This window comes from Montipora capricornis, chromosome 13 (assembly GCF_036669925.1).
Source record: "Montipora capricornis isolate CH-2021 chromosome 13, ASM3666992v2, whole genome shotgun sequence".
Classification (NCBI taxonomy): domain Eukaryota; kingdom Metazoa; phylum Cnidaria; class Anthozoa; order Scleractinia; family Acroporidae; genus Montipora; species Montipora capricornis.
This window is the reverse complement of record NC_090895.1, coordinates 42,458,624-42,473,908: the sequence shown is the minus strand read 5'-3', so window position 1 is coordinate 42,473,908 and position 15,285 is coordinate 42,458,624. Positions and strand designations below refer to the sequence as shown.

Here is a 15,285-nt window from a genome sequence, read left to right as displayed (position 1 = left end):
GTTCCTACTGTAGACACTGTAGATAGATGTTCCCATTGTAGACAGTGTATATAGCTGTTCCAACTGTAGACAGTGTAGATAGATGTTCCAAATTTAGACAATGGAGATAGCTGTTCCCATTGTAGACAGTGTAGATAGCTGTTCCTACTGTAGACACTGTAGATAGCTGTTCCCATTGTAGACAGTGTAGATAGCTGTTCCTATTGTAGACACTGAAGAGAGCTGTTCCCAGTGTAGACAGTGTAGATAGCTGTACCTACTGTAGACGATGTAGATAGCTGTTCCTATCGTAGACACTGTAGATAGCTGTTCTCATTGTAGACAGTGTAGATAGCTGTTCCTATTGTAGACACTGAAGAGAGCTGTTCCCATTGTAGACAGTGTAGGTAGCTGTTCCTACTGTAGACACTGTACATAGCTGATCCTACTGTAGACAGTGTAGATAGCTGTTTCCATTGTAGACAGTGTAGATAGCTGTTCCTACTGTAGACAGTGTAGATAGCTGTTCCTATTGTAGACAGTGTAGATATCTGTTCCTACTGTAGACACTGTAGATAGCTGTTCCCATTGTAGACAGTGTAGATAACTGTTCCTATCGTAGACACTGTAGATAGCTGTTCTCATTGTAGACAGTGTAGATAGCTGTTCCTATTGTAGACACTGAAGAGAGCTGTTCCCATTGTAGACAGTGTAGGTAGCTGTTCCTACTGTAGATGATGTACATAGCTGTTCCTACTGTAGACAGTGTAGATAGCTGTTCCCATTGTAGACACTGTAGATAGCTGTTCCCATTGTAGACAGTGTAGATAGCTGTTCCCATTGTAGACAGTGTAGATAGCTGTTCCTATTGTAGAAACTGAAAAGAGCTGTTCCCATTGTAGACAGTGTAGATAGCTGTTCCTACTGTAGACGATGTAGATAGCTGTTCCTACTGTAGACACTGTAGATAGCTGTTCCCATTGTAGACAGTGTACATAGCTGTACCTACTGTACACAATGTAGATAGCTGTTCCCATTGTAGACAGTGTAGATACCTGTTCCCACTGTAGACACTGTAGATATTTGTTCCCATTGTAGACAGTGTAGATAGCTGTTCCTGCTGTAGACACTGTAGATAGCTGTTCCCATTGTAGACAGTGTAGATAGCTCTTCCTATTGTAGACACTGAAGAGAGCTGTTCCCATTGTAGACAGTGCAGGTAGCTGTTCCTACTGTAGACGATGTAGATAGCTGGTCTTACTGTAGACACTGTAGATAGCTGTTCCCATTGTAGACAGTGTAGATAGCTGTTCCTACTGTAGACAATGTAGATAGCTGTTCCTACTGTAGACACTGTAGATAGCTGTTCCCATTGTAGACAGTGTAGATAGCTGTTCCTGCTTTAGACACTGTAGATAGCTGTTCCCATTGTAGACAGTGTAGATAGCTGTTCCTACTGTAGACACTAAAGAGATGTGTTCCCATTGTAGACAGTGTAGATAGCTGTACCTACTGTAAACGATGTAGATAGCTGTTCCTGCTGTAGACACTGTAGATAGCTGTTCCCATTGTAGACAGTGTAGATAGCTGTACCTACTGTAGACAATGTAGATAGCTATTCCCATTGTAGACAGTGTAGATAGCTGTTCCTGCTGTAGACACTCTAGAGAGCTGTACCCACTGTAGACAATGTAGATAGCTGTTCCTACTGTAGACGATGTAGATAGCTGTTCCTACTGTCGCCAATGTAGATAGCTGTTCCCATTGTCGAGAGTATACATAGCGGTTCCCATTGTAGACAGTGTAGATAGCTGTTCCTATTGTAGACACTAAAGAGAGGTGTTCTTATTGTAGACAGTGTAGATAGCTGTACCTACTGTAGACGATGTAGATAGCTGTTCCTACTGTAGACACTGTAGGTAGCTGTTCCCATTGTAGACATTGTAGATAGCTGTACCTACTGTAGACAATGTAGATAGCTGTTCCCATTGTAGACAGTGTAGATAGCTGTACCTACTGTAGACAATGTAGATAGCTGTTCTTACTGTAGACACTGTAGATAGCTGTTCCCATATTAGACAGTGTAGATAGCTGTACCTACTGTAGACAGTGTAGATAGCTGTTCCCACTGTAGACACTGTAGATAGCTGTTCCCATTGTAGACAGTTTAGATAGCTGTTCCTATTGTAGACACTGTAGATAGGTGTTCCCATTGTAGACAGTGTAGATAGCTCTACCTACTGTAGACAATGTAGATAGCTGTGCCTACTGTAGACACTGTAGATAGCTGTTCCCATTGTAGACAGTGTAGATAGCTGTTCCCACTGTAGACAATATGTAGATAGCTGTTCGTAATGTAGACACTGTAGGTAGCTGTTCCCATTGTAGACAGTGTAGATAGCTGTTCCTGCTGTAGACACTGTAGATAGCTGTTCCCATTGTAGACAGTGTAGATAACTGTCCCTACTGTAGACAGTGTAGATAGCTGTTCCCATTGTAGACAGTGTAGATAGCTGTTCCTATTGTAGAAACTGAAAAGAGCTGTTCCCATTGTAGACAGTGTAGATAGCTGTTCCTACTGTAGACGATGTAGATAGCTGTTCCTACTGTAGACACTGTAGATAGCAGTTCCCATTGTAGACAGTGTAGATAGCTGTACCTACTGTAGACAATGTAGATAGCTGTTCCTATTGTAGACACTGTAGATAGCTCTTCCCATTGTAGACAGTGTAGATAGCTGTTCCTATTGTAGACATTATATATGGGCATACATGACGGTTAAAGATTAACGTATGACTCTAATTTGCATATATTCGTGATAGCGTATCATGAAATTACGACCGGTTTTTTCCTCTGCTTAACTGTCCGCCATGTTGACCACGGAAGCCTGGAGTGCACTGTGACGGAAGTTTTTTCGGCTGTGGTCGGCTGATTCCGACAAGGTGTCGAAAATCGGCCGCAAAGACACCACAACCGGAAAACGTCACTCTCTCCCCGGGGACTCTGGAAAGAAGGAAAATGGAGTCCCTGCCGAAAGAAATATTGTTTATGATATTTCAAAATCTTCATCCTTTAGAACTCGTGCCTTTGTCACGGGTAAATAATCGATGGCGTGATGTGGCGTTGCATCCCCGATTACACAAGTATTTTTTTATTGTTCTCTGTCGTTGTCAAATCGAATTTTCAGTTGTTAAAACACAGAGCGGGACTTCATTCTTCTCTCTTAGTGACTCTCAATGCTCTTTTCGCTTCCAGCAGAGTTGCTTTAATATATCTACGTATTCAATCAAAAAGGGTTTTCCATTGTTTGAATCAGGGGGGAGGTTTGAGTCTTAGAATTTTGGGGGTTATCCAAAGCTAAGAGTTCTAGAGTATAACAATAATTAATAATAATAATGATAATAATAATAAAAATAATAATAAAAATAATAATAATATTAATGATGATGATGATGATGATGATGATGATGATAATAATAATATTATTATTATTATAATAGTAATAATAGTAATAAGGCAATGATGATGGCGATGGTGATGACAATGATGATGATGATGATGATGATAATAATCAAGGTTGTTTTGCTTGGTTATGAGATTGGACATGTGCACCCACCCACACCATGGCTGGTACTATGGAGCTACACAAGTAGCTAACACCATCTATAGTCTATACCTCAAATAAGACAGGCGTAACACATGGTAACATCCCTTGTAGACTGTATTGGAAGTTCTCTGAGACTCTCCCACATGTATTAGTCAGGTGTTCTGCTTTAGCCCAAATTTTCCAAGCAACTGGAGAGGCATAACATACAAGCAGTATTAAAAGATGTTTAGAGAATTGAAGCTGGTGGGATCTGTCCCTCCATGTTACTCATCTGTAGTGTCCAATCCAGCCTATGAGCTGCCACATACACAAGCATACATGTACTGGGATATTCTGGCCAACAAGAATGGCAAAAAAAAAAAAGTTTGGGCTGTAGAGATGAGCTGCCATGGCTCAACAATCATGAAAACAAGCGTGAGGAGGAGACAGAGAAGTATTGCCCCTTGCAAATTATGGGATTTAAGAAACATTAGGGAACTTATGCAAGGATGAAGATGACATCTACTAGAATGTTACAAAACAATAAATTAATTGAAGTTGAAGAAAAAGAATCACTCTGCATGCTCCACACACATGGCATAAAATGACCAAATTTGAGGTTATTTGAAGGATGTGAGCACCTGACGATAAATTTTCAAATTTATAACAATAATTTTAATCCAAGAATGATTATACGCACTATGCATGCCAAAGGACTTGGAGTAATCTAGAAATCATTACAATAACAGTAAATAATAATAATTATTCTAAGACAGCATTCTTGTAGTCGTTGTCGTCATCCTTGCGTTAACTCCTTAATACAAAATTCAGTGGTGATAACTTCTTTTGTTTTTCTTTTGTTTCAGATGTTTACATTTACAGCATGGGCAACGCATCTCTTCTCTTGCTGTTTGCAAGTATATTAGCAAGTTCAAGCATTCCTTAGAGGATCTAAATTTGCAAGATTGCTACTGGCTGAAAACTGGCCCACTGTCTAGTGCTCTGCAAACATGCCGAAAGCTAAGGTCTCTTAATGTTATGGGTTGTGAGGTTTCAAAGAAAACAATTTGCTCTGTTTTCAAAAATAATAAGAATGTCTCTACATTGGAATGGTCATTGAATTATGATGATATGTACACCTCTACAACATCTCTGTCAAGAAACCAAGAACTCAAACTATTGACCTCATTCTGTGGTGAACTAAACCAAGCTTTCAAAGGACTGGACCGTCTGACAATTGCTATTTGTTTGACACGGAAAAATGCACAATTAATGAATAATTCTGCAGTGCCAATCATTTGCAGGGGGCTTTGTTTACGAAAGTTTACACTGCAGTGGACTGAGATTAGAGGAGGTCCATGTTCTTGCTTTGAGCTTGCTATTGAAGGAAGTCGTTCCCTGTTTGAAAATCAGAGTTGTAGTGGTGAACACCTTCCTGAGAGAAGTGTAGTATTTTCATCTAAATTGAAGGAAATTTTCTTGGTTGCATTAGCATCCCAGCGTGACTGTGGTAAACTGCATTCATTTCTTTTTCCTTACTGGGCCACCATGGAACCTCCTTCTTTGTACATCAATCATCTGCAAATTTTGGAGGATGTTTCATTAACCAACATTGATTTAGGAGACTTGCGTGTGTGTGATTCAACTCTTCTTTCAGCTATCCTCAGTAAGCAAACATTACATTATTTGAACCTCTGCGGATTGAAAATTGATGGTCATTTGTTGCAAGTGGTTGCAACGTCATCACCAAACTTAAAGGTTTTAAACCTGCACAACTGTGTTGGCTGTTTTGAGCTGGTAGGTGGTACAACAGTAATAATAGAGAGTATTTCCATGTCTGTATGTCAAATATTAATACATGTATGTATTAATGTTATACATGTATTCTCTATGATCCTCAACTTTTTGTGATGTCTGCCAGTATTTCTTCATTTAGCAAATGAATATCTTTGATGATCTTTCAAAAATTCTTCAAAGATCTTGAAGGTATAAAATCTTCATCGTCAAGGATCTTCTTAGGTCTTTCACTGGAGATACGTACATGCATTACTATTTACTTGACATGTTTATATCTGGTAAATTATGATACAAACTAGTTTTGGGAATTATGTACTCACTCAGCACAGCCAGTGTAAAACAAGGATTATTATAATTAGACTCCAGATTGAAAATTGAGAATTAAACATGGACTGCATGAGCACAAATACAGAATACAGAATGCAGACCCTGTGGTACAATAATTATTGTCAGCTCTAGTGTATGCAAAGTCAACAAGATGAGGTGTGGAACATTCTATATACACTCAAAGTTTTCTTGTGTAAATCAGTTTGGCGCAAAGAGAATTTTATGAGTAAGCTTCGATTAAGGATTCTTATTTTGAGAGGGCACAAAAAATAATTCCATTTGTTATTTTGTATGGGAAGAAATGAATCAATGCTTGATTTTAGAAGAAGAGAGGAGGTATTTTTGGCACAATTTATTTTCCCATTTTTAGACAAAATTTAGGATATGGAGTGAGTGCAATCATACAGTTTATATTGTTTTTCTCAGGGAAGAACAAATTATAATTTTACACTTTCACTAGTTTTATTAACAAACAATGGTTACTTTAAATCTTTCTACTTTCAAGCTTCAAGGATTGAAATCACTGGCAATATGCTGTCCCAACTTGTCCCAGCTGAACCTCCATGGAGTACACCTCCAAGCATCTAATGGAAAATGGCAAAATACTTTAATAGAGGTTATTGCAGAATTCAAGCATCTTGTGTCACTCAGTGTTTGTGCTTGCGTGTTGTGCCAAGCTGGTGAAAGCAAGAGGGTTGGGAGCAGTGTTGACTTTTCTGGTAAATTAATGAAGACTGGCAAAAGGGTTTCCCACTGCTCAAGTGTGGGGTCAGCAACTCAAAATGAGTTGAGCTGTGAAGGTTGCTTTGAACGAATGACAAAATCATGCAGGGAAATAACAGAATTTGAGCTGATACGTCTATCCGTACCTGGGCTGACTTTCACAAAGACCCACTATGATCCTGTTCAATGTAATACGTCAAGGTAAGCCAAATATGCAAGTGGCAGTTTTCAAAACTATGAAATTATTATGAACTGCCCTCAGTATGTGAGCCTGGCGAGTGATTATTGCACTGTGTGCCAACAGCGCTCAAAGAATTATTGATTTCTTGGAAAGAAAGTTGTTCAAAGTAATCTCAGTTTATGAGTCCATAATTTATTAACGAGGGTGAACACTGATTACTGATAACCCAGTCTTTTACATAGTGACCCTCAAACGAATAAAGCAAAGCAATACAGATGATCACAACAGAGTTAAGAATAATTAAGTAAAGTACAATCGTCTGGGTGTCGAGTGTAGTCCTGAGAAGAACTATTTGAGATGACATTGACTGATGTTTTGTCAACCTGAGCGGAAGTCATCTTCAGAGTCAAGTGATTTGTGTAACCTCAGTAGATACTATAAGAACTCCGGTTGTACATGTCATTGGCCAACTTATTCGTGATGTTATTGGTCAACTGTCAGTTGAGCGTAGATGTAATTGGCTGTGAAGACTGAATCGTGATTGGTGCGTTGCGATCCGTCTATAGGTCTAAGGCCGATCTGTATGACTGTGTATCATAGAATATGTTGGGCAGTACTGTGATAGAGTAAATCAGTGTGTTGATTGTCTCTTGTTGATGTCGGTGATGAGTCGTTTGTTGTACCCATGGGTTTATTGGTGTCTGTTCTAAGTAAGTATTAACCAGCTTTCCAGTACGATCTGTTAAGAATCCCAACTGTTGGTGGGCAAACCAGTTGGCTATTTACAAGTGCAGCTGAGGACTTGAGCCTGGGAACACTCAGAACAACTCCAGCTGGTGACCAGAGCGAGACTTGAACCTAGGACCTCCAGATGTCTCAAGTCCAGCAACCTAACCACTCAGCTGTGCTGCAGTTTTCATACCTGGCATTTAATTTGATCCAGAAAATGTTACATAGCAACATGACATGTGTTTTGTTTTATTTTGTTGGTTCTCCCTTTCTTTGCAAGAAAGTAGCAATGGAAAAAAACACTTCTATCTTAAGGCAGTGTTTAAAATCCACTACAACAAAATGAGACTTAGATGGAATTTTTGAGCAATTTTGTTTTGGTGTGTTTGTCAATTTCTTCGAGCCTTTTGCTCATGGCTTTCTAAATTTATTCCTGGTTTTTGTTCTTTGATCAATTGTAGTATAGAAAGGTGTCATTCTATAAGAGGTGTGTTTGACACTTTGGTAGCAGTTCAAAACTGGACAAGCCTACAGAGACTCACATTAGCAGGTACATGCTGCATTAAGAACTCATTCATATTGGTGTAGAAACTTAAACAATGAAAAGACCTAGGCCTGTAGGATTAATGACAAGCCAAAAATGTGGATATCTCTACTGGTCGTTGTACAGTTGCCGATGATGTACATGCAGTCATCCTTGCTATGAAAAGAAATTCACAAAAACCTTTGCAAATACTTTACTTGGTGTTTTTCTGGAAAAGTTGAACGGTTGCATTTTGACAAAAGAAAAGTTTGCATGCCTTGAACAACTTGGGCCTGATTTCTAACTCATGAAACCCTGCTAGGATACTGTCAGAATATGTGGCAAAATGGAAACGAGAAACCTTACTGTATTAATTAAAATGTAATGGCATCTGATCATGAGTTTTGAGCCCTATGTGAGGGAAACACTTAAAGTAACAGCTGAGATTAATTAATGAGCTTGTAGACACCACAGTACATGCAAAACTGCAAAAAAGACTGTTTGTGGAATAAATGAAAGCGTGTGCAGGACTTAAAAGTAATTAAATGCATGCTGATGTTAATAAGCATTACAAAGTTGTATGGGCCTCTTTTCACTTCTCCTCAATTTCAACATTACTTATGTATAGAACAAGAACTGCGGGTGATAATCAAGTGTCACTTTAACACTATTCCTCAAGTATACATAAAAACTGATGAAAATGTTCATTAACTGAAAAGAACACAAACGTCAGCATTGACTATGCTTTAATTTGTGAATGTACGCGAGTGGCACGTAATAGACTTAAGGCGCGTTCGATTGACCCTATTCCGGAATAAGAATACTTGGAGTGATGACTTAAATTAAAACGGTATGTCAGGCGTTTTGAAGCAACAAGGATAATAAAGATATGTTTAAAGTAGCATTTTAGCAGGTGTTTGACAATTTTATTGTGAATCTTCGTAAGAACAAAGGATTTCTAACTTCTATTCCATGTATTCCTATTCCGGAATACGGTCAATCAAACGCAGCCTTAATGGGACACTGTGTGGTGTTTATCAAAATTGGGTGCACACTTTGACCCATTGCTTCCTATGAGTGAGACTTGATTTTACTCTGTCAAATGCCAAACGATTTTACTCATCAATTGGGGGGGGGGAGGGGTGGTTTAGGAGTCAATGGGTTAACAACCTCTACATCCACTCAAAAGCTACATGTATATGTCCCCTTTAATACTTCCCCTCCTGGTTCCGATTGTTCAAAAGCCAATTAATGCTAATGCCTGGTAGGTTAAAAATTAACCAAGGAGTTTATTTCTGTTCTCCCAAATGCTGTTCAATGCTGATATTTGGCAAGATTTTGCATTAGAAGAAGTCAATTTTGAAAAACAAAAATTAAAGCAAAATTTAAAATGAAACTTTCACCAAAAAGTTGAAAACATGAAACAAACGTTTATGCTTAAAGTGCATCGTGCCTTACCGTGGCCACCCAACAAAGTTTCACATTTGACAGTTATGTGTAAATACGTCAACTCGACAACCCATGCAACGGCATTCAACTTACAACCGTACGAGCTTTGCAAGGAGGTGTGACTGTCAATCAAATTCACACACCCTTATTGGAGGATAATTTTTAAAAAACTTTGTTAGGTGGCTACGGTAAGGTGCGTTGCACTGTAAATCCTCAATTAAGTTAACAGGCTTTTGAACAACCTGGCCTTGGACGTAAGCATTTGAAAGGGATATGAGCAATATAGGTACCCCTCCCTAACTCTCTATCAGTAACTTGTCGGTAACCTGTCGTTAATGTGTTGGTAATCTGTTAGCCGACAGTGGACCAACTGTCGGTTGAGGTGAGCTGTTCTTCACTTTTACCCACCATTGGCTACGGTAACTTTTGCACTTTTTCTTTTCATTATTATAGTGCCATTTATGAAAGGCAACTTGAAATTCCTTACCGTTATAACACAGAACTGCTCCAAACTTCAGTTCTTATCTCTGGCAGTGATGGCTAGTCTTGGACATTCAGGCAATGTTGTCCTTCTTCAACAAGCACTTTCTTATTGTCATCAACTGAGAGACTTAAGGTACAAGACACAGTTTAGTCAGATTCAGTAGAAACCTAAAATATTTTTAAAGGGTGGCTAAATTATGCCATTAATTGGCTCCCAATATACCTTTTTTGTATCAGGTTTGAAGTGATGAACTGCGTGCTTTAAGATCACAAGGCAAAGGTTGTGTTCTTCTGGAAGGAACCATTTTCTATTAGCTTGATTTTTTCTCATTTTGTTGAGTGAAAGCCGTTTTAGTTGGTTGTCTCAGCCTCCTCCAAATAAAAAAAATATCTTAATTGAAATTGTTGCACACAATGGAGAATACCAGATTTCCTCTTTGCACACTTTTTAAAGTGGTCACGCATCACATTACAGGCGAGTTAAAGTCAAAGTAAACAACACAGAGAAATCAGGTGTTATGACTGTTCCTGAGAGTTCCTCCTCCATTTTCAACCAAAAATGGTTAAAAAAAAAAGTTACAACTCCCACAATGCAAGCCATTTTTAGTTGAAATGTTCAGTTGATCCAGTAGAACAGGACCAGAGAGATATTACAGTTTAATGCAGAAAAATAAAATCAAGAGTGGCAAAATGATAAGTATTTGGTCCTTTTTACATCAAGCTGTGCACACAACTTGCACAGTAGGCTCATTCAGCAACAGAACGGGAACATCAGTTGATAATGGCGCATGCAAAAAAAGATTAGCTGGTTCAGATCAGAGTAGAATTCAGACTATTCCGTATGCTCTCTGTCATCAACAGAGGTTCCCATTCTGAGCTAGATCAACCTACTGTCTGCAAAATCAGCCACCTGTAGCTAGGAACCTGTGATTGGACTTTCACAATTATTACCATTTTTAGGCAAATGTGGAAAAATAAAGATATCTAAGTATATAATAATTATTGTGTTTTAATATATACAGACTGGAGCAGCCAAGCTTTGGAATTACAGAGTCCTTTATGCTGACCCTAGGGCAACTAAAACATCTTGAACGAGTCTGCATCATTGCAAAAGGGGGAACTATGAAAATGTATCCTCAAGCAGTCCTCTCAGTGTTTGAAAAGGTATGTGAATTATTGCATTAACACTTGCTGAGTCCTGCTAAATTTAACCAGCATGAAGTAGAATCTTATAGAATTGCTTTCTGACATTTTTTTTTTTTTTTCAAATAGACTTTCTCCAAAATGGTGCCCGAAAATTTAAATAAGCTAAAATTAAAAACTAATATCGGAAATAGGAAGAACGCCTTTACTTTAGTAACCCTGCAAAGCTTCGGCATATCAGGTGTAATATCAGCTGAGAAAATGTAAGTTGAAAAATGAATGATTGGGGTATGGCGTATACCCCCAGTCATACAAACTTCTGTAAATTTGCCAAATTTCAACTTACATTTTATCAGCTGATATAACAGCTAAAACGATGAAACTTTGCAGGGTTACTTATAATAAGTAAAGGTGCTCTTTCTATTTCTGGTATCAGTTTTTCATTCAGTTCAATTTTAACTCATTCAAATCCGCTTTTAAGCAAATAAAAATTAATGCAATAATTGTGAAAATTTGTGAATAACTTGTGAAAACTGATTGCGAGTGGGACTTTGAACGAGATGTTCAGCGAGTTTGCCGAATATCAGAAAGGACTCTGAAGACTCTGAAGAGTCGCTTGGCAGCAACAAAACAACTGTTGTCAGACTAGCCATTACAGTATTCACAAGTCAAGTATCACAAATAAAATGTAAACTGTTTTGTAGGTTATATTTGTAGGTATCTGTTTTTTCTCATAGTGGCATATATGGTTCTTTTTCACACTTGTTACTCCGATTTGTTATCAACTCTGTATTCTTTTGAGTTGTTCTGGTCCAGTGAATAGGACGCTTGATTTGCATGTAGTTGTGCCATGTTCCGAATCCAACTCTGATCACTGGCTAGGTATGCCGTAATCAGTCCCAATGCACTCTTTGCCTCCTGTCAGTAATGTTATGTATCATTTGAATAGTCTCTGTTAGAGTATTTAAGTCTAGTTCCTGTGTACTGTCTTGCTTGCCAAGTGCACTTTTTCCATGAAGAAATAATTTTCTGGTCCCAATTGTTCAAAGCCTGAGTAACTCTACCCAGTGGATAAGTCATTTAATTTCCAACAGTTTAAACCTGTCCAAAGATTTCAGTATTTCCTCTTGAACGGTGAACTTGTATGCACACTTGGCTAAGCACATCTAAGTAAAAGTGTGTAGGAAAAACCCTGGCCAATGGTAAATGTAAAGTATAATCTGGATAGCGACTTTAATAAGTATCCACTGGATAGAACTAAGGGGCTTTTAATCAACTGGGGCGTGGCACTCAATGCACGACCCCATAAGCTGCATAGCTTTTGTTATCATCATGCTAAAATAAAGGCTGTCTGTCTGTCTGTCTGTCTGTCTGATGACAGCCAGACTCAACCGGCTAAATGTTTGAGAGGATAAGTTCTCTTTAGAAAATTTAACTCCCCCAGTGTATTTGGTTGCCTTTTTCTTGCAGTGTTGTAAGCTGTATTTCTTTCAAGTGCTCTGTGACATAACACTCAAAGCCAGCAGAGCCCTAGTGGATGCTGTTACTCAAAGGTGTGCATAATAAGTATTGTCACTTTCTCTCTAAACATTGTCCGACAATTTTGAAAGTGCATTATTTCTTTATTTGGCCAATCCTACATGTGGAATATAATGGTTTTTCCCTTGTCATAAACTGCGGCGAGAGGGCAGGAGCGATGGGGGAAAGCATTTGTCTGCTTGAAACATCTTAAAGTTCCAGAGGCAAAAAAAGACAGTTGACTACCGCGGTGGGTTAACCGGTCCCTGGGCCGTTACTCGAAAGTCCCGAAACTTTACTGACCATTTCCGGGTGTCACAATTCCCTCTGTATCTCAAGAACAGATAGGAATTAAGTCGTTAAATTTCGCAGTCAGTTTGCTTTTTGTTACCTTGAAACATGTTAAAGAATCGGCGTTCTTGTATAATCGGTTGGCTGGTTTACAAATGGCTTTTCAGGGCCGAAACGTTTTTGGGACTTTCGAGAAATGGCCCCTGGATCGCTGTAGCTTCCGTCTAGAGCAGTTTGCAGTCAATTAGTGGAAAGTCAAATTTTCTTACGTAACTACGTTTGCCAATCACGATGGAAAAGTTGGTTTTACCAAACGAGTCGACAACGGTTAAGTAACCACAGTAAGAGACATGTGAGCTGACGTTTCAAGCGTTCCCCCTTTGTCAGAGTGGCAACCGGTCGTTCTGCTCTACGTATTAGGGAGCTTAAGCACGCGCGCTTTTGCGACCCAGACGGCAACCGGAAGTGAGCTGTTTTCTCTTTTAACTTGTCTTTACACAAAACATTTACATTGCTGAGTATCTTTTCTCCATTAGAGATGATTAGTATAAAAAATCTGGGAGACACCACTGTCCTTGCACACGAAATGTTCTCTTCCGGTTGCCGTCCGCGTCTCAAAAACGCGCGTGCTTAAGCTCCCTATTGGGTCGACTCTGTGGCAGAACGACCTGTATTCGGATTTTTCCGATCATCCCCTATAGCTCAGTGGTGTTGCATGCGAACTAGTAATCAGAAGGTCGTATGTTCGACTCCTGCAAAGGAACACTCCCGAGTCACCATTCTCAGCAGTTACCAACTTCAGTCGTGTCTTACACTTTGTGACTCAGACAGTGCAAGACAAATAAATAATAAAGCAAAAGTAAATTAATAGAATTTCAAAGGAAAAGTTACATTTTTCGTGGTTATTCCAATTATATAGCTTGGGGTCGCTGATTGCCATTTACATCTAAATGTTCCATCACCCGGCAAGTGTCCATAACTTTTGGCTGTTTCTGCTAAAGGTGGCCTCATATTGAGACATCACTGCCAGGTCAGCGACTTTTTGCTGGAGAGAGTACAACAGACCACAGCGCTGGGAACTCTGTTTCCTACTTTTTCCAATAACAGTAAGGGAAAATGATGTTTTTTTTTTGCTTTTATGAAACAGGTTTGCAAAGGCTCGGCCTGGTCTTGTGATGTCAGTGGTTCCATTTCGTGACTCTCGTACCCAGTTGCTTTCATTTGACATTGCCAAGTCTATTCCAGTGGTCCATTTCAAAGAAATGTTTCTATTTGGCTCCACAGTTGCGACCAAACTTCCTGTTTAAAGTCACTTTTATTAAGTAACTTACTGTAATCCTTTGGCAAATAGTGACATTGGCTTGGTCGATAAATGACGTTTTAGACTTAATCAGAGCAAGGCAATAAGTATACTTTACTTGTAAGATTGTCAGGATTTCGGTTAATTCAGGTCCAAAATACAATGATGAATTGATTTCCATAGTCTCCGGTCAAAGAATGATTACGTTCTCCCACATCTAAACGATTCCTCCGTCTTCTTTCAATGTGTTACCCACGAGCCATCGCGACCCTTCAGTTTAAGAGCTTGCGCGATTCAGTTGCGAGTACCTTGCGAGTACGTATAACGAACCATTAAAACTTAAGACAAATAAAGCGTACCCTAATTGCTTAAAGAAACACCGGGGTTTTGAATAACTTATGAGCGCAGCAGAAGCGGTTCTTACTGCAAATTATTATGTAACTAAGCTTGAAAAAAGAATTAAACTTGTTTTACCTGAATAATACTATAATAACACTAGAGTAATACTATAATGTACTGCTCAGTGCTACTTCTGCTACTAAGCGATTTGTGTTGGAGTCATGGCCCGAGCTGGTCGCCTGCGAAATCTTTATGACTAAATTTAACAAAATGTTAACATTTGGCAAGATACACCGCCAAAGGTCTGCTTTGAAACTGGTTTTGTAATCAAAACAAGCAAGCAAGGTGAAATCCGTAGTCTATGAGTTTTAGCCGCAATATAAAAAAAAAAAGTTTAACTGCGGCACAAGGTATCCCAAGTAAGCGCTTGCACAGTGTCTTGTTTTAATGAGTGGTGCCACGTGCAAATTATATTTATCATTGACTCTATATTGGTTGAACAACAGCCATTTCTCAGAACAATCTCAGGCTCAAATTGCAAAAATATAAGAACGTGGAGCCTCAGAACAAAAACTAGATGCTATTATGGGGAATTTTAATTGTTCATTGAAAGAATTTCAAAGAAAGAGCACATGAAATGGTAATTTGGCTTTGAAACCCGATGTCGAAGCATCTAATACTCTTTTATTTCCCCTGTAACTTGAGCATTGAATCTCACTGGAGAGGATAAATGAATATAAAATTCTTTTGATCAGGGAGGAAAAAAAAAAAAAAAAAAAAAAGGTATGCGCCCAACGTGGGGCTCGAACCCACGACCCTGAGATTAAGAGTCTCATGCTCTACCGACTGAGCTAGCCGGGCACCGCTGAGAAGAAGGGAAATTTTAATTTAATTATACATAGCTTTTGGGAAAAATG

The 15,285-nt window shown here is 38.9% G+C and overlaps 1 protein-coding gene and 1 non-coding gene across 4 annotated transcripts; one reads left to right on the top strand and one right to left on the bottom strand.

Moving 5' to 3' along the window:
- Positions 1 to 2,924: 2,924 nt before the first annotated feature.
- Positions 2,925 to 14,506, top strand: LOC138029379 (F-box/LRR-repeat protein 18-like). Of its 3 annotated transcripts, XM_068877127.1 has the most exons (8): positions 2,925 to 3,122; positions 4,432 to 5,362; positions 6,195 to 6,613; positions 7,784 to 7,872; positions 9,748 to 9,910; positions 10,800 to 10,941; positions 12,391 to 12,473; positions 13,877 to 14,506. In XM_068877127.1, the coding sequence occupies exons 1-8, from the start codon at positions 2,998 to 3,000 to the stop codon at positions 14,034 to 14,036; spliced, it is 2,112 nt and encodes a 703-aa protein (XP_068733228.1). In that variant the 5' UTR covers positions 2,925 to 2,997; the 3' UTR covers positions 14,037 to 14,506. The 3 variants fall into 3 exon arrangements, with proteins under 3 accessions (XP_068733228.1, XP_068733230.1, XP_068733229.1); XM_068877129.1 differs by lacking the exons at positions 12,391 to 12,473; positions 13,877 to 14,506 and adding an exon at positions 10,015 to 10,057 and having other exon boundaries at positions 2,960 to 3,122; positions 10,800 to 10,844; XM_068877128.1 differs by lacking the exons at positions 7,784 to 7,872; positions 9,748 to 9,910 and having other exon boundaries at positions 2,960 to 3,122.
- Positions 14,507 to 15,156: 650 nt separating this feature from the next.
- Positions 15,157 to 15,229, bottom strand: Trnak-cuu (transfer RNA lysine (anticodon CUU)). The gene has a single exon. It is a non-coding gene; the product is annotated as a tRNA-Lys (tRNA).
- Positions 15,230 to 15,285: the final 56 nt, after the last annotated feature.

What these genes read in the sequence shown, in the direction of transcription:
- LOC138029379 (XM_068877127.1), top strand. Translation starts at nt 2,998, where the DNA reads ATGGAGTCCCTGCCGAAAGAAATATTGTTTATGATATTTCAAAATCTT. An exon ending in GTGTTGGCTGTTTTGAGCTG is followed by an intron (nt 5,363 to 6,194) that starts GTAGGTGGTACA and finishes TCTACTTTCAAG; the next exon opens with CTTCAAGGATTGAAATCACT. An exon ending in GTGGATGCTGTTACTCAAAG is followed by an intron (nt 12,474 to 13,876) that starts GTGTGCATAATA and finishes TTTATGAAACAG; the next exon opens with GTTTGCAAAGGCTCGGCCTG.